Genomic DNA, 18,633 nt, shown 5'->3' on the forward strand with positions numbered 1-18,633 from the left:
GCAGTGTGTGCTGTACCAGCAAAGGCATAAGGTAGCAGGGCTCTGGCAGAAGCATTCCTTGTTACAGGGTCATATCTGTTAGAAGGGCAAAGAAACAAAATGTTTGCCTTGGCTCAAGTTGCAGGTGAGGTTTCAGGCACACGGAATACAAACGACCCTGTAATTTGACAGCCACGCCGCCCAGTGCAGGTGCTTGTTCCTCTGGCCTTTCAGGTAGACAGGTGCTCCCTTAATTGCGTGTTGAAGACAGTCATGGATAAAGGGACTTTAAGGGGTTAAAGGATGCCGATATTTATTGGCCTGAGCCTCCCATTACACGGCTCTGCTCACGTTCATTTCCACTTCCACTGGACAGTTTCTATACAGGCTGTATCACAAAGCTGCCAAACTAGACCTCTGGCTGATGATCGGATGCTCCAGGTGCCCCCCTGCTCCCAGGAAGAGCAAAGAGGACAACCTGGCAAACAAAAGCAGTGCGGGCAGGTTCATAGGACCTCCGCCAGCCCCCTCCTGCTTTCCCAAATATTGCCTTTTCCCTTTAGGAAATTTGGAACCATGGAATGGCATCTGTCAAGCCATAGGCGCTTGAGAGTAAGCACCCATCAGAATAACTTACTGTCAAAAACAGGCACAAATTCATTTAATCCCACTTTGTGCCATATGCTGCTGTCAAAACTTCATGAACTGTTTAGGCAGCATGTTGGGACATTTTGACTAACTATGAGCAGAGCTATTTTTTTCATAGCTTTGTGTCATGGGCGTTTATAATTGGGCATTTCTCTGAATTTGCTTTGGCCTCCAAACAGATGAGCCTGTGAACATAACCCGGGAAGGTGGGCACGGACCAAACGTCTGGATTCAACCATCCCCGCTTTATGAAGTGTCCTGACTCTGAACTGGAAATTGCAGGGTCCTACATTGTTCAGGAACCAACCTTTTCTTCTGATTTAACACCGATATTTTAAAGATAGGGTGAAATTTTTTTCCCACTATTTGATGAAAAGCTGGAATTTAAGCCGAATCTAATTCTCGTTTTTGGCTCCTTAAGCCCAGGGGCTTTGCTCTCTTAACAACAAAATTAACTAGCGCACCCTTTGCTATAATAAGTGGGAAACAGACCACAGTGTAGGTAAAGAACACATTTGCTGTTTTATTGGTGCCTTGCAGGGCAATAATACTGAAAAAGGGGAATGCAAAAGAAACAAAAAAATCCCCAAACCAAAAACCCAGGATGGTGGCAACCCACATTGTATTTTTTTTAAAGAGTACATCAAGTCCTGTTTTTTTTCATTTATTGTGGCATGAATGATAACATAAAACCAAAACATGAAAATATACAACTTATATTACACTATGTGTTATGAACAAAATATAAATCTATAACTCTATGTTATATTTACATAATTATTTCTTTTATTAAATTTCAAGTGAGATGGTAGGTTGCACATACTTTGTTTTAAGCTCCAGGCATTTGATTGTCTCTATTTCTTTTCTATTTTCATTTCACTTGTAAAATCCAAAACGTTAGAAGGAGTAAGAGCTTTAGAGCCAATGGAGCTATGTAAATACTGTTTCAGCAAACCAGTGACAAAAACACTGGGGAGTAGAGAAATCAGTCAGTAGAAAAAAACGAACTTGACATGTTCTTCAATCTGGGAAACTGACAAGTTAAGATAAAGTTGAAAAAATGCAAATATAAACCAAGCTAAACAGCCAGCCCATGCCCTGTGAATTGAGGATACACTTGAATCCACATCTAGTGAATTACACACAGTTCTTTGCAAAATTGAAGGAATGATTCTATCAAGAAGTGGGCAGACAAAAATACTTCCTATCCGATAAATCATGCCCTTAAACATAGGAGATATCATAGAGTTGCCATTCATTCTAGCAGATGAATCCTTGCTAAGTAAGGTCTACATTTCCACGGAGTATAATTATTTTTGATGTTACGAATGTGATGTCAGAGGCTTCTTCGGGGACAATAACAGCTCATCTCTTTGGATTAAAAAGAAAAAGCTCCGAAAACGTGCTGTAAAAAGGTTAAAGACAATTTACTTTCTAAAAAATGATTTAATTAAAGAGAGAGTCTACTGCAGTAACCAAATCTTTGAAATAATGTCTTCGAAGAAAGAATTTCTTCCATATGCATTCGTAATAAGAGGATTTGGTTACAAAACTAATTAAATGCTATAATAATAGCTAGTGTTCTTTTCTGGGGGCCTGATTAATACAGCGGAACGGTTAAATAAAGATGTTAAATGCACTTAAAAATCCTATTTTACTAATATAAGGCATGAATAAATTGAAAAAGGATATACTCTGTGTTATTTAATTGAGCTTAGAAGCAAGTGCCTCAGTTGTTTTTTTTTTTTTCTCTTCTTCTTTCTTTTCCCCTTTTCCCCACTGCTGGTGTTGCTCTTTTGTAAGTTCGCAAGACACAAGCGGCTCCCCCGATGTAGGAGGAGATGGCCTGTACGCCCCCCGGCAGCTCCCCAAGACCACCCTTGCTCGCCAGCTTCCCAGGGAAGAGCGGAACGAAGCCCGCCTCAGCATTAGGGCCTCGATGCGCTTTTAGGTTAATGCAATCCTAATCTCTTCTAACCTGGTCTTTCTACATGCTCCAGGGCACAGAACCCAGGAAAAAAAAAAAAAAAGAAACAAGACAGGAAGATCTTTTTATAAATGTATGTTTTGCTGTGTTTTGTCCTTTTTAATTTTTTTTTTTTTTCCCCCTAAGAAATTAAAGAGGGACAAACAGGGCCTCATTTTCAATTCTGGTCTTCTATCGCCAAAGGATATATGGGCGCTCATCCTTGGACCCAACGAAACACTAGCACAGTCATTAAGTATTTTGCTGGTTTCAGACCCCTGATCCTTTTTTAGAAAAAAAAAAGTGTTGGTTTTTTTTTTTCCTTTTTTCTATTGAACATCCCAACGCAGGACGTGGATAGTCTGCTGAAGCTACCCATTCAGAAAGCCTGACCGAACCCCAGGCTCCAGCATAGCCTCTCAGACAGAAATGTGCCCGGTAACAAAACCAGAGTTAATCTGAGCCCATGCCCAGGCCGAGGCGGTGAGCAAAGCGGAGCCCATGGCTGAGAGCAGAGCCGGGTCCTGCTGCCCTGGCCTGGGCGCTCGCTTCTCTGGCCCAGGACTGACCCTGCCCGCAGAGACGGGGCTGCCTCCAGGAGCATCTCCTGTGACGCAGCCCATTGTCCGGGGCTGAAATTCGGTCCCGCTGCAGTCATAGGGTCTTTTTTCCCATTGACTTCCCTGCGGCCGGCTTTCCAGCCCACGCATCTAAGACTTGCTCCAATCGCGCCTGCCACAGTGGCACCTACCTGGAGCTAAAACAAAGTATTTCTGGTAGCCCAAAGTGACACGATTAAACCAGAGAGTCTCTATAACGTGGTGGAAATCGAGCATCTAGCAAATGCGAGGTGAACCCACAAGAGTCAGAAGTAATTTGTTCACAAAGACAGGGAACAAATTTAAAAGTTAAAAAAAAAAGGAGCAAATATCTGTTTTCACATTGTACATAATGATGATATAAAAACAATTGTCTATTTTTTTTTTCCTTCTTATCCAAACAGAGTGCTTCAAAAAAATTGGCTCTAGATGACTGGTGTAATTAAATAACTAAAATGAGTGATGAGAGAGCAGAAGTTAATTAAGATTGAAAACAACACTCCCATTAATTCACTCCATCATAATAAACATCAGAAGTTGACATGGCTGGGGCCAAAATTAAAATAAAAGAAAGAGGAATGGTGTGAGCAGAAGAAGAAGCGATTTGTTTTTATATGTATATATATATATTTATATATATATAAAAAGGCAAGGTGGGGGCGGGTATCCATTTTAAATAGCTAACAGCTTCATTCGCTGCACTGCCAAATTAGAACAGAATAAAATAAAGTTAAAAAAGGGGGGGGATAAAATAAATTATACATAATTTACTAATCTGGGAACAGCTGACCATTATTATTATTATTATTATTATTATTACCATTACAACACTAGCAAGAAGAGGCAGTTCAACTGAAAAAAAAAAACCCCAACACAGTCATAAAATACAAATAAAAAGAACCCTCTCTGACATGGAGGATATGATCAGCTACTCCAAGCATAACTTCAGAGCAATTCCGAGAGAGAGAAAAAAGAAAAGAATTTTTCAAGGCAGAGGTGGAAATCAAAAAAGGGAAATCAGGAGAAAAATAAAACAGATGCTTCAGGGTAAAACTATCACACGTCCAAACCGCTCATTGGAGTATTGTCCTAAGCCTTCCACGGCATTTGCTCGTTTGCTTTGCACAAGGTCTGCAGGGGTCAAGTTACACTTCAAGTGGGATTTCAAGCGGCAAAGACAGACCCACCGCCACGTCCTCCTTCCCAGTCTCTCCTCCTACCTGCCCCTTTCATCCTGCACCGGGACTTCAAAGGCGGATTGCACCATGAGCTAAATTTGCCTGATTAAGTGACCATTTGCAGTATCAGTGTTGGTGGACCCTGGGGCTGGGTTCTCACTGGCACTAAGACGCACAGGGCTATTTTTACAAGTAAAAAGTGATACCGATGGCAAAGAGTCTCTCTCTAGGAGTAGGAATTTACCAGGGAGCGACGTGAATATGAAGGTGGCATCCTCAGTCACAAAGTCAACTTGGAGGAAGGGTTTTGCCTCAGTATGATCCCAGGACTTGACTTCCCAGGCCAGAGAGGAGCTCCTGGATAGCTGCTGTTTGAAATGAGAGGTAGCCTTTAGTGCTGGTTGGCTGGTTTAGATCTAATGCTTCTGCCTTGCTACACAAACCTGGGTCCTCTCCTTCTACAGGAAGATCAGAGTGAAGAGATGGAAAGAGACTCCTTGGTTCACTTGTATTTGCATTCTGGTTTTCTGAAATGACATGTAACATTCAGTTACCTTATTAGAAATACGAGAGGTCAACCCCTGCTCAGGATTATGCTTGTGTAAATCCACCTTCCTCATCTGGTTGCTGTCGCCCAAGGAAGGCAAAATTGCCCCAGCAACGCAAAATTGCCCCAGCAACATATCTAAGGGCTCTGCAACAACACTGAGAATATTTTAGCCACTTTTTTTCACCTGCGAGAGGCAGCAGCTAGAGAAACTCAGCACTGGTTCGGCCCACTTTGAATATGGAAATCTCTTCACAGCTATTAGTCTTTCTTCTTACACAAACATCCCACTAATAAAATGGATTTCTGCAAGTGCAAAGGATTAAAAAACGTCAGTTTAAAAAAATTGCCTTTTGAATCAGAAATCAGTACTCAGCCACCCTGAAGGTACGAGTTCATCAAAACTGGAAAGCACAGTAACCTAACTATGCTCAGCAAGGAGGTAACGCTTCCAGTTGTCCTGTCCTGTGCTGAACAAGTCACATTTTGGACAAGTATTTTTTAAGTTGTATATGCTGCCACTTGAAGTACAAATGAAAAGCAAAGGCTCCTTACAGACCAAGTTATTTGGAGGGTGCAGGACTTCATTCTGGAACATGATTTTTGCTCACAATAGTCCAATATTTTTCATATTAGTACCATAAACACACACACATGAAAATCCAAGATCATAAAATATTTTCTCTCTAAATTTATGTCTCTCTCTCTTTTTTTCACCTGAGAACAGCACCTACAGTTTCCTTTAAAAAGCAAAACCAAAAATATATGTCTAATCTCACCAGCTGCTGGTATATCAGGTTCTTCAAGGGATTGTCTAAGATACGACACTGTCCTAACTTAAGACAGAGCAGGAAGCAAAAGAAAAGCAAAAGGAAAACAAAACAAGAAGAAGAGACCAACCAAAAAAAAAAGCAAATTGGACTAGTTCAGCGCTTTAGTACAAATTTGGCACTTGCTCAAAGACTCAGTATGGTGTGCAACTGATGAAGAGAAGTCCTCTCTTGAAAGGAAATAATTGCTTGTTGGGGTTAACAGAAACAGACTCCCCACTTCCTTCCTTGCCAGCCACGCACACAGGCACACGCACACGCACACACTTCTGACCCAGATTTGCCAGGGAGGAGGAGGAGGAGGAGGAGACAGAAGGGGTAAAAGGAATTTTATCTTTTTTCTTTCCTGTCAGGTGCATTACCAAAAAAAAAAAAGAAAAAAAAATTATTTCTCTTTAAACTGTAGCACAAAACAACAAAACACATTCACAAGCCACTTGTTGGCACTGTGTACCTGAGTGAGAATTTCTAGAACATTGTAGAACAAACAGCCATAAAGTTTATTTGAAAAAAAAATAATAATAATAAAAGGTCGACGGGTAAGACTTCAGTGCTTGGGTATAGCAGCTGAATTACTGGCATTATTTTACCCATAGCTTATATCATTCTGTTGTTGTTGTCGTCGTTGTCTTTGTTTCCTTTCTTCTGAGCCTTTTTTCTTCTGATGCAGGCTGATGTCTATTAGTCAGCTGATGTCCCAACTAGTTAAGACTAACAGTTAAAGTAACAGTCAGTGTATGAGAAAGTTAATGTGCTTGGCCACTGGCAAAGATAAACCAGATGGAGCTTTATTTATTTTTTCTTTTCTCCTTGAAGTCCTGTAGGTCATGGGATATTTGGACCCTGATCAGTTGGCTTGGCCCGCAATGTGATTTTCACTGTCACTGCCATAGTCCGCATCAGGGTCATCGTCTTCCTCATCGTATTCATCGTAGATTTCTCCATTGACGTCATCGGTTTGCATCTCCTCCTTGATATGAGGCTCCTCTCCTTTGATGCCGTAAGTGCTCTGGATGACGGGCATCCCGGGCTCCGGGCTGCTGGACACGCTCGAGTGCTCGGAGGGCAGATGTGGGGAAGGCATTCCTGCCATGGCAATGGCTCCTGGGTAAACTACGCCCGCAGTGGCAATGGGAATCTGTGCTTGTTGCCTGCCGGGGAGAAAAAGTAAAATGGCATTTGAACACTGGAAGGAGTAAAGGAAAGGCAAGTATAGCAGCACTTTGCAAGCCCATAACATATGCTCTTGGGTATGCAGAGGAAGCTCCTGGATGGCCCGTGCAATACAACCCTTATACCAATATTCCAGACTCACCAGCTGATGCTCTTGAAATGAACATCAAGTCCAAGCCAGCTTCACTGGTAAGAAAACCCAATTTCTGTAAACACCTCTAGCTGTACCTGAACTACGCAGCTTCAGCTTGCTTGCTTGTGACACAAACTTCTTTGCTGGGCAAACTGGGTGTCCCAGGAGTTGCCAGCCAAAATTTCAATTGTGGTTCAACTTCAAAACCATGTATTTAAAAAATCTTCCTTTAAATAATCCAAGTTGCTGGCAGGATTAGACATAAAAGCAGCTCACTGCCAACAGGAGAGATGCAGTGAGGGTGAGCTAGTTTTTATGGGAACGGGGAGGTGCTGTAGGAAACTACCAGTGGATCAGGAGAAAGCAAAGCAGGTCTCTCCAAAGAGGTAATGTTTACTCCACGGGCACTCAGAGACTTGGCCATTATTAGGGAGAGGAACAGTGGGCTCTAAACATGGGTTTATAGGATGATCACTAAGGGCCTCCAACTGGAAGGTGATAGTTTCCTCAGTGAGTGGCATTTGTGAAAAGCAGAACCTTTGAAGGCAGGTGGATAAAACTGGGCAAAGGCAGACTTAAAATGGAAGCATGCATTATTTAAAAATAAATAAAAAGCAAGCAAGCAACATGAGCATTTGAGAAAATCCTCTACAGGCTGCCTTTATACGGCATCTAAGCCTCGGAAACCTGTCTGCAGTAATGAAAGAAGAATTATTCCGGGCCATAGAAATTCCCTTTGCATCAAGAACACTAGCTGTGTTATACCAGTGTTTGTTTCCCTGAGAAGCTTCAGGGTCCCAACAAGCCTAGAGGTTTAAAATTCATGCTCCTTTTGTTTCCTTGCTGCATGAAGTAATTCCATTGCAGTAATACTCTTCAGTACATGCTGCACATTGTAATGTCATCAGCAGTGTGTCCATCTGCACTGAAAAGCCTTGCCACAGGAGACAGGGCAGAGTCTCTTGAGATGAACATTCTTAATTAAGAATGAAACCCTCCCCTGTTCCCCTGCCTGCCTGTGCCCTGGCTGTACAGTAAAGCCTTCCACAGTACACTGATCCTGAAAGACTTTCCTCTGCCAAACAGCTTTACATTTGTTTGGAATCGCTTGCTGCATTTTCAGATACTTCCTGCCTGCCATTCGAGCGAAGCCTCCTTCCACACTGTCTGTGTTTCTGAAACAAGCAGAAGTTGTCTCATCTGAAGATATAGCTCTTAAAGGAGGGAGCAGATCTCATTTGCATTTTATTCTAAATTCAATAGGAAGGCTTTTGTTTTCTGGAGTCAGCATTTCTGTAACAAGATTCAGCACACTTAAATTGCTTTTAATATTTAACAATATGAACACTTTGCACTTAAATGCTGCTTTTCAGAGTGCTTTTCAAATATTAAATTATTTAATAATGGTATTTTTCCACTTCTCTAGGATGTCCACTCCAGAGGATCTCAAAGCTGCCCTCGGACACTAATGTATTAGGGCTCTCAGCAGTCCAGTGAGGTGAGCTTACCCTACCACCATTATAGATGAGGACACTGAGATACAGAAGTATTAAGAACAAGAGTTGCAAAAAACGCTCAGTCCTTCTCTTTGTGATGCCTTCAGACAGGCTTTCAGCATTCCCCAGCAGCTGGCACAGCCACAGCTCTTGAAAACCCAATCACTTATTTTGGTGCCTAAGCAGGAGCCGGACTGGTATTTAGAAGTTTAGCCCTAAATGACCTGTACCAGGTAATGCAGCAGATGGAGAACAAAAAACAGGGATGCAACTGTGGTGCTGTGACTGCCAGCATCAAACACTGACCCCATTGCAGACACTGGCTGCCTTGCCAGTAACTTCCATAAAGATTTTACCTCAGCTTCTCTGCTCTAATGCCCCAGTGCAAATTATCTCCTGAAATGTCTTGATTTCAATGTCAGCCTTGTTTGGAAAGCTAAATCACACGCTGAATGTTACAAGGTTAATTTTGTTTCCCATGATGAAGCATGCATGTTAACCAGATAAGCGGTGTTTTGGGGGCTCTGTTGCCACCTATTCTTTTTACAGAAGGCTCCCTCCTCTTTTTTTAATCTCTTGATGCCAAATGTTGGCTGACTTCCCTGTGTTTGTTTCAGTGCTTACCACTGGGATCACTGGACCTGCCAGCGCCACAGGGTTAAGCAGCTCAAATTTCTCCGCTGAGCAGCTTATTATAACAATGCACACTGTAGCTGTTTAAAACACAGTCTGATGACACTTAACAGTTGATAGACTGATATTCTCTCCTTTATTGTTACTTCTAGCTAGGAACTAGAGAGATGTGCAATTCAGTTAATACTAAAACGATTCCAAATTCAGATGAAACAGAGCACAGATTCCATTACTTCTGAGAGTCATTCTTGTTGCTCATTTGCTTTTTTTAAGGCCACTGTGTAGCTCTTGATTTTCTGGAGTGAATACAGAAATATTGCAGAATAATTGATTACTGACGATTCTTTTGATCTGCTGTAACCAAAAGAAAGGAGTATCTGCAGAAGGAAAATACATGCTAGTTTTCGAGGCAGATTTTAATCTAATCATATCAAGCTGATCTATTAGCTGTTTACCAGAACCAGTCTTCTTGAAATTTATACTCAACACAAAGGATTTTGCTTACTGAATTGGAAGACATTCCCTAGTATGACAAATGCTGTCATGATGCACAATGCAGATGACTTCACAACTGATAAGAATTAACTGAGCAAAGCCCATATTCCAGTTCAAGTTCAGTAGGTGCAGCAGTCCTTTTGCACACCAATTGCCATAGATCATATTGAATACAAACTTGTATTTTTGGCTTTCAGATCAAGAGGCACTACCACAGATTCATACAGATAACACCCTCTGAGGTCCTATAATAAAGTAATATTTATAAAGCTTTACTAGAAGACTTACATTTCACTGGAAAATCTTGAGCTTTTTTTTTCTTTTGCATGATCAGAGTGGAAATGAAACAGTTGGCTGAAGCTATAAGATGAGTATATAGCAGAGCCAACAAAATAATGCCTGACTGCCTAATTTCCCCCTGGAACACGTTGTTTTAAAGTATAAGCTTCATATTCTGTTAGCAATATATAATGTTCTTGCCAATAAAATAAATAAATAACTAAATAGACAAATAATGAATGGTAGTTTTTAAGGTCCCATACCCAACATTAAAATACTGCCTCATCTCCTGGCGTCTGTTGCGCATGATCGCCTTGTACTCGCCAATGCGTAATTTTTTGCCATCTACAAGGCAGGTACGCTTCGGCCTTGGCTTGTATTTGTAGTCTGGGTATTTCTCCAGGTGCTGTTTGCTGAGTCGGGCCTGTTCCTCATAGTATGGCTGCTTCTCTAGGTTTGTCATAGCTTTCCAGCGAGATCCTGTCACAAAAAAAAAAAAAAAAAAAAGAAAAGATAAATGAGATTCTACTCATCCACAAACACTGAAAGGCAGAGAAACAAGTAGGTCACCCAGAACAAGATACCTACGGTCATATTGCTTTGGGCTGGCAATCTGTCAGAGCTTCTAGACAGGGGTCAGGTCTTGTTTGTATGTGACCGGTAAACCTCTTGGGTATGGCCAAGAGGCAGAGAGAGATAATACTGGAAGTTTTGACTTGAAAATTCACTGAAACTTATCTACATTATAGTGTCTTTCAGGTGGGAAGTAAAACCACCACTCTGATAATGAGCAATCCCTGACACTGTTTTAGAAATCAAGGCGGGGTGTTTTAGCGGACTGGATAAAGATCCTTTAGACTCCCAGAGTCTGCTGTGCTAAGCGCCCCGCACTCCCCTCTGGCTACGGGCTTGTTTTCACCTCCTGTTCTAGAGGAGGCAGCACTTTCATGTGCTGGGATCTAGTTGCTCTGCTCCACCACCACAGCTGGATCAAGGCATAAACTCTGGATACACATCTGTCTACAGCGTATTCTTTCATGACAAATAACGTATCTTTTCTAGCTGCTGGGTTTCCGTAAAGCAGAATATGAACTGATCGTAAATGCAACACTGCTGGGTACAGGAACCTGCAAAGACCCTGAGGCAATGCCTCTAAAAGCTATAAACTATCCCATATGTCTCAGTGGGGTTTTAACTCCGAGACCAAGTCCTGGTGAACACTGTCTGCTCCAACTTAAAAGAATTTAGTATGTGTCATGACGAGAAGGGCACTGGGATGCTGGCACACCTCTCCACAGAGATGCATTATGGCGTGATTGCTGGAGCCTTGTTTCTGACACTTGGCCTATGTCAGCGTGGATATTTGAGTGAGGGAAATAATAAAGCCTTCAAAATTGTTTTTAAATACTTCCTGAAATTTATAAATCAATATTTCTTAAACGACATAATATGAGAGCAGAAAGTAAAATTTCTTGAATCAGTTATCCTATTTTATTTTTCCATGAACTACAGAAGTGCTTCAGGGTAAGATATATTTCAAACAACAGGAACAGTCCAAGCTGTGAAACATGTGGCCTAGAAGGAAAAGTTTATTGGAAAATAGACAATTTTTCCATTGGAAAAATAAGTTCGAATAGTTTCTCAATTTAATGGGTACATAATCTCATATGTCATACTTGACTTCCTCTTGTTCTTCATTTTTTTATGGTTACTCATACTGTACTTAGCTCACGCTATTACTCAGGCCGGTGTTAGCTCACTGTGCCCCCAAGACTTGCAATATAGAGAGTGTGGTTATCGCTTCCCAGGAAAGAACACCGTTTGATTCCTTCTAGAAAGGCCCCCTCTAATTATTGACACCATTTTCCCCAGTGTTCTTTGAATCCTTATTCCAAGCTGCAGCCTGGGCTTCTGGAGCGAAGGGCTAATAGGCTGGTACAGCCTGACCTTACACCTAGAGATAACTGCTCTGTAAGTAACGAGACGTCTTTGTTCTGATGAGGAGCAATGAACTTCCCTTTCTTAGAAAACATTACCTTGGAGTCAAAACCATAGTTTTTCATGATGTTTGCAACATGTAACATGCAGACATCCTCCAGCTACTGTTGGAATGGGAAGCAGTTTAATGACTTTAACTCAGGTGCAACACTATTTAGTGTGACTAGATATTTTCCAGGATTTGGACTAAAACTCCTGCATGGCAGTTAATATGTCACACAGAGGTAGTAGCTGTGTCTGGACACCTGTGGCCAGGGCTCTGTGTTATGCAGGGCAGCAAACCTCTGTGGCCAGAATCCTGCTCAGCAGCTTTGCCTCCTGCAGAAAAATTATTCCAAGCTTTTTCTGGCAAAGAGAGTGGCTAGAAAAAGTGACACCAACTTTCCATGCACAGTACCCCCTAGATTTTGGGCTGAATGACACAGTGATAAACATGTGGAGGCTGCCAAAACACTGAACACCTACTAATAAGATGGAAACATAGATAGGGCTTGTGTTGAACAATGTTAAGAATTCAGGGTAAAGCGTATGAGCTGGAAGATGCCCAGATGCAGGTCTGCTCTCAGATTCTAGCTCGTAGACATACTGACATTTTATAATATGAAGAAAATCATGAAAGTTAGTCTAATTCTAGAGTCTAACAATCACAGACATGCTGTTATCCCAGTGGCTTTGAAAAACAGCCCCTGCCTCATTTCCTGCTGATGAATCAGTTTTATTTATGAATAACAAAGCTGAAAATCTCACAAACTTTAAGCAAATCTTGACATTTGCTTTACGTGCTATGAGGGAACATGCAGTGTAGGAACCTGGATATATTCTGAGACAGGTGGACAGACAGAAAGGTAGAAATTAAAATCAGGTGTTGTGAAATTGCAATGAAAATGTTATATCCCAGCACAATTCCTCTTTCACTGTACTAGCTCACTTGCTGCAATCCTACAGTCAGATCTGGGCAGGCAGATTCCTGCCCCCTCATGTGAAAAGAGCTGTAAATAGTGGGTGAAGTAAGGGAAACACATAAGTCTTTGCAGGATCAGGGCCATAAAAACTGAAATCTTGATGCATAATATTTGTACACACAGTTATACATACAATATTTATACATAAATGTCATTCGTTATGTTTTCCTTTCCTAAGCTACAAACTCAATACAACAAAAACCCTGGCAGTCTCACCCCTCTTCCTAGCAAATTTTTAATAGCTGCCTTCTGCACTGATACCTCCTCTTACTACAACTTTACTGATTTTACAAAATATACTAAATACAATTTACTAGTATGTTTTGAAGTATCATAAATAATTAAACAAACAATGCTGTCAAAATAAATTTTTTAAGAAGGGCACATTTTCTGATGATAAATCCTTGTTTTATACATTTTATCATCTTCCTGTATTTTTTAGTAATATAGAAAAATCCAACCAACTCTCTAATTGGTCTTAATCTGAAATTTTTAAAGTTTGAAGAATATATGACTCTGATCTCTGAAGTTGCACCCCCAGGCAAGCTAAGCTATAAATGAGTATCGTCAATCAAAATACTAAACCTGCTTAAAAATACCTTGTGCTTGGACGAACTATATTTGTAATCTGCCATTGTTTTAGATTCTCTATAAGCACACACAGGCAGGAATGTGTACCTAAGCATAGTCCCAAGCCCAAGGAAAGTGTGACCAAAGAATCCTGAAAAAGCTTTCTTTTTTTTGGGAAGAATCATACTCTCCAGTGGAGTGAGCTTTCTGCTCACCATCTGTGTACAGGGCTTTTCTCCTTGACTATGAAAACGAGAACCCGTTCCCCTCTCTGGATGAATACCTAACGACAAACAGGACTCTCGCACAATCCTTCCTGATCTGGTGGTTGAAGCATTTAGAAAATAAATAAGGAAATGCTAAGACTTTGCAGCACCAAACACGGCTCCTACCCCTAAAGTGAGCCAGGGCAGTTAAAGCTGTGCCCATACAATGACTGTGAAGATGGCGGGTAGAGGGCTAGATATTAATATTTGAGCCCAGGGCAGAAAAGTGATGCCCACATGTGTGTCCTGGCACTTGTGCTTGGGCACACACGTGCATGCCCTAGGTGGGCTTACTGCTGATTTTAGGCCGAGTTGCTCTGACAAGATTTTTCAGTTGTTCGTAATATTGCCTATCTTTTAGTCCATTAGACTAACATTTTTAACCTCAGTATCTGGATCAGGGTCACTTTATGTTTAAAAAATACACACGCATACTTACATAATGTATAGGTATGTGTACAGGTATGTATTCACACACATACACGTACATGAGAGAACTTCTGAAGGTACTATCTAACGTCATCCCTCCCTAATATTTCTATGTAGATTTCTCAGTGAAATTAATTAAAATATTTACAAAAATATCTAAACAATGCATTATTAAATTGATAGGGTCCAGCAGACCCATTTTAGCACTTTTTTAACAATTTACTAAAAAAAAATAATTATCCACAAGTTTAAGTTGCAATGAACAGATGGATGACAAACGTATGCACAGATGAATTTAGTGACAAATCCATGTATCTAATTTTTATGCTCAAAACATAATACCACAATGTCAAACATAATCCCTAGAGAATTCTAGTGCTGGGAAGGGCATCTCCTCTCATTTTACTATAAAAATGGTCCTTGATCGGTGACAACTCTATCTAAGCTACTCCTCATGACAACAAGCTCTCTGACCTCAATGTGTAACAGTGCTGCTAAAAAAATGGTAAGGAAAAATTGTGCCTTTCTAACGAAGAGACCCTAATACCTGGTTGAACTGTAAGCCTCTAGTTGCTCACCCTACGCCGGTTAACAGAGAGCTCCCTGCTGACTTCAAAAGACTGGCCTTTTGCAATTGAGGGAAGACCTTTGTCACACTTCTGTCAAGAAAGAAGATGTCAGGACATCCCTCTCCATTGTATAGGTGGAATAAAAAAATTAAATGTGATGCTGGAAAGAAACAGAAACATAATCTCCTACTGCTTCAGACCTTCCTTTTCCCCATATCTGGCAGCAAAACAGAAAGAGTTTGGAGTCAGCTACACTGTCTGTCACCTCAACAGGATCTGTAATGAATTTGCACATTTTACTCCAACTACTGTATATCTAATCAGAAAAAGATGTCCCCATATCTGCCTGATCTAGCGCCAAATAGTAAAAGGTGATTCCTTATGTTAACAATTTCAGCAGAATGGCTTATTAAAACCAGATTTTAGGGTATTATAAAATGCTTAGAAGCCCTTTAAAATGTCAACCAGGATCCCCAGAGACTGCGTAAAATGTCAGCCCGGCTCAAGCGCCTGTTTTAAGCAGAATGAATTAGCAGCGTGCTGTCGGAGGTTGTTATCCAAAACAATCAGTTAAGAGGGAAAACATCAAGGTCTCTTTGTACTTGCTATATGAAAAGGGCCATTCAGAATGATCTTGTAGATTTCTGAAGCTGATTATTTAAAAACAGGTTTACCCAGGTCTACTCTCAATTTAGAAACAGACCAAAACTATTACTGCCCTGTCCTCAGTCTAATCACATTGTACACCTCTGACCAGTATAATCCCTTTTAACCAGTATAAGGTTATTTTACCATCAACATAACCAATTTAGCCTTCTAATCCTGTTCCCATAACTAATCTAATCATCTTGTACCACCCTTTTAATCATGGGTTAATATTATCACATCTGCGGTCCACAGCCAATGCATTCTGCCTCTCCAACCAATTTTATCTCATTTCCACTTGCCCCCTGCTAACTTCTCATAATACCATTCTAATCATGCCAAACTTCAAACCTCTGACCAGTTTAAACTTAACATCTTTCCCAACCCTGCAGCTGGTTAGTGCTGCCATTGCAACTGCGCTGCATCCCTCCAGTTGTCTGCAAAACCAATGAGATCTGCAGCCCAGTTCAATGTGCTCCTTCCTTAAGCTTCTATCCACTGGTCGGTGGAACATTTAGGCCTTGTAACGAAGTCTTTATCAGTAGATATACAAGATCTATACAACATCTCTGATTTGGTCACAGATTTTGTTTGTTTGTTTGTTTGTTTTTCCTGCAGAAGAGTAATTAATTGGCCTAGAGATCCTCATTATTCACCTCCACCATTCAGTTTGTCACAGGGGAATATCTTAGGACAGAACATGGTCCTGGGAATTTGAGCAAGTAGTGAAATGTTGGAAGACTATGTCATGAAATTCACTAGATGATGTTCATGACAAATATTGCTTGGGATGTGAAGAGGATATGGAAATTAGTTCTGATGTTTCTTTTTTAGGTTTCAGCATTCTTTTTCAGAATATTTAGAATACAAGCAGCTTGTGATAGAGATCATGTACTAAAAAGAAATTTAATGTAACAGAAACATAATAAAAATCTTTTAAAACTGTCAGTGTATAAAATAAAAAGATCTATTTTAGGATCTTTTCCCTATGGCCATTTGTTTGAACAGGAAGGGCTATGGCACAAATCAAATACTGTGGTGTGCTTCCCCACAGAATGTAGTTACACAAAATATGTGGGCAAATAAATGATAGCAGTCATTTTGTGCTTCTTCAACAGCTTAATGAAATTAACTGGTTTTGTCTGTTCAGTTCATGTTTTTGCATCAAAACCACCACAATCTCAGTAATTACAAGACACAAGAACATTTCAGGTTATGGTTAATTTATACGACTGGGCAGTATGGTGGAAGCTCTTATTGCTGTTGTCCTTGATGCAGTCATTAAATAGCAAAATAGATGATCTAGACACGGTCATTCTGTTGTGTACAGCTCCATTCAGTCAAAAGTTTTTTGAGTTTTGCTACTGAAAGGATAGTGCTCTGTATCATTCTTACCTAGTATCTTGCTGATATTCGAGTTGTGCATGTCAGGAAAGGCTTGAAGGATCTTCCTCCGTTCATCTTTAGCCCACACCATGAATGCATTCATTGGGCGCTTGATATGGGGCTCATTGCTACCACGTCCTCTGGATTCCCGATAAATTCGAGACTCTGAAACTCCTGCGCTTCCTAAAAAGAAAAACATTCCCAGCTTGTGTTTCGTTATGCAGCTTCCTCTGCCATCAGTAACCTATGTCAGGTGCTGAACATTCAATGAGTCAGTGTTCACAATACGTTAATTGTGTTTCTTCTTTTTAGCTGAAGCAGTACGAAATACCACATATTGTATATTGCTAGTTTTTAGTTATCCTACTGATTTAGTATCACATAGTATAGACTTAATGAAGAGTTTCAATTGTTTTTTTCAACAAAAAGCATTGAATAGCTTTTCTAAAACATCTTTTACTACTTAACAACAGAAAATCAACACTTATCAATGCTAGATTTTCTTTTTACTTCCTTTCTTGCTTACAGAATGCTGGTCACATTGTGTTACCTATCTCCTACCTTTTTGTGATGGGTAGGGAGTGATATATGGCAACATCAGGCATTTCCTCTTAAGCTAGTCTCTGACTAGCAAGTGAACATTTACATATCTGCCTGGTCTTGTGCTGACCCCTCCATAACAACATAAGCAACAGCAGAGAAAGAAATGAACGGTACGCTTGCTTCATCAAACCAAGAAAGTTCCTACAGATGCAGAGCATGCATTGTCTATGCATGGTCAGGTCTATGGACTCACTGTGTGATTTCATTTATCCCACATCTATTTGTCCCCTTTATTCCCTTTTACCATCAGAAATACATTCTTGGTCCAGCTTTGAGAAGTGCACTGGACAGAAGGCTAAAAATCACCTCCAGACTTAAAACATCACAGGATGACTCATTTTTTCCCACCTTCTTTCGTAGCCACTTATTGCTAACTGCTCTCATTCCTCACAGGCCTCCAAAGCACTGGGATTCTCCTCCAGATGCCACTGACATGTACGCACAAACCTGGAATTAAGGGTAAGCCGTACTGACCGTCAGAATCTCCACTCATGTTGAAATCCATTATTGCGTGGCTAAACTTCCCGTCTTCGCTCTGTTTTACTGCCAGTTGCTGAGTCAGGGTCTCCAGTGTTGTTTTGTCCTGTATGGGCAAGATGATGAGATTTGGATCAGGCAAATAATTATGCATTGTAACTCTAAAGTTCATAGGTAATTTAGAAGGTTGATAGGGAAGCTGGAAAACAATTCATTCACAACAGTTTACTGAGCCAAGTATTTAAGAGTACGTAACAATATTTTTTCTGGAAGGGATATGGTTGCAGACTCTACCAAGTGGTTTTTAGAACACGCTTGCTAGCTAGTGATGAGCAAACTTCATAGTGTTGAAAAGATTGGTTTAGTTAGGCATGACAAAATTGGCTGCACATCTGAAGAATACTTCAAGTCTCTATGTCCCTGGGACTGCAAAGCTGGACTGGAAGTTTAGATGATACATGCTCTTTTGCAATGTATTTATTGTTTTGCTCTATTTCCAGCTTGCAATCAAAGTGCAAGGACATGAGTGGCTTTGCCATTTTTTTTTTTTTAAGGCAGTATTTTAGGAAGCAGCCCATTGGGAGAAAAAAAACCAAAACGCAACAAACCAAAAAACAACCCTGTAGTTCAACCTTATTCAGGCCTTGGGGAAGAGTCAGCCTGAATTAAGCACGATACTTGGGCAGTAGTTTGTGTTCCCGTCTGGACTGTTTTGCCCAGCCCCACTAACACCCTGTCCGTCATTCATCTAGTCAGAACTATCTGTGAACCC

General features: G+C 40.7%; 1 protein-coding gene across 2 annotated transcripts in view; it reads right to left on the bottom strand.

Annotated features, from left to right (window-relative positions):
• Positions 1-3,758: 3,758 nt before the first annotated feature.
• Positions 3,759-18,633, bottom strand: part of SOX5 (SRY-box transcription factor 5) — a 611,279-nt gene continuing 596,404 nt past the window's right edge. For both annotated transcript variants that reach the window (XM_082064631.1, XM_082064630.1), the window contains 4 exons: positions 17,859-17,967; positions 16,791-16,964; positions 10,220-10,436; positions 3,759-6,898 (listed from right to left, as the gene is read on the bottom strand). In XM_082064631.1, coding sequence (XP_081920757.1) covers positions 6,595-6,898; positions 10,220-10,436; positions 16,791-16,964; positions 17,859-17,967 — 804 coding nt within the window. In that variant the 3' untranslated portion in view covers positions 3,759-6,594. The remainder of the gene's footprint in view (positions 6,899-10,219; positions 10,437-16,790; positions 16,965-17,858; positions 17,968-18,633) is intronic.

Source organism: Streptopelia decaocto (assembly GCF_964273445.1).
Source record: "Streptopelia decaocto genome assembly, chromosome: 1".
Classification (NCBI taxonomy): domain Eukaryota; kingdom Metazoa; phylum Chordata; class Aves; order Columbiformes; family Columbidae; genus Streptopelia; species Streptopelia decaocto.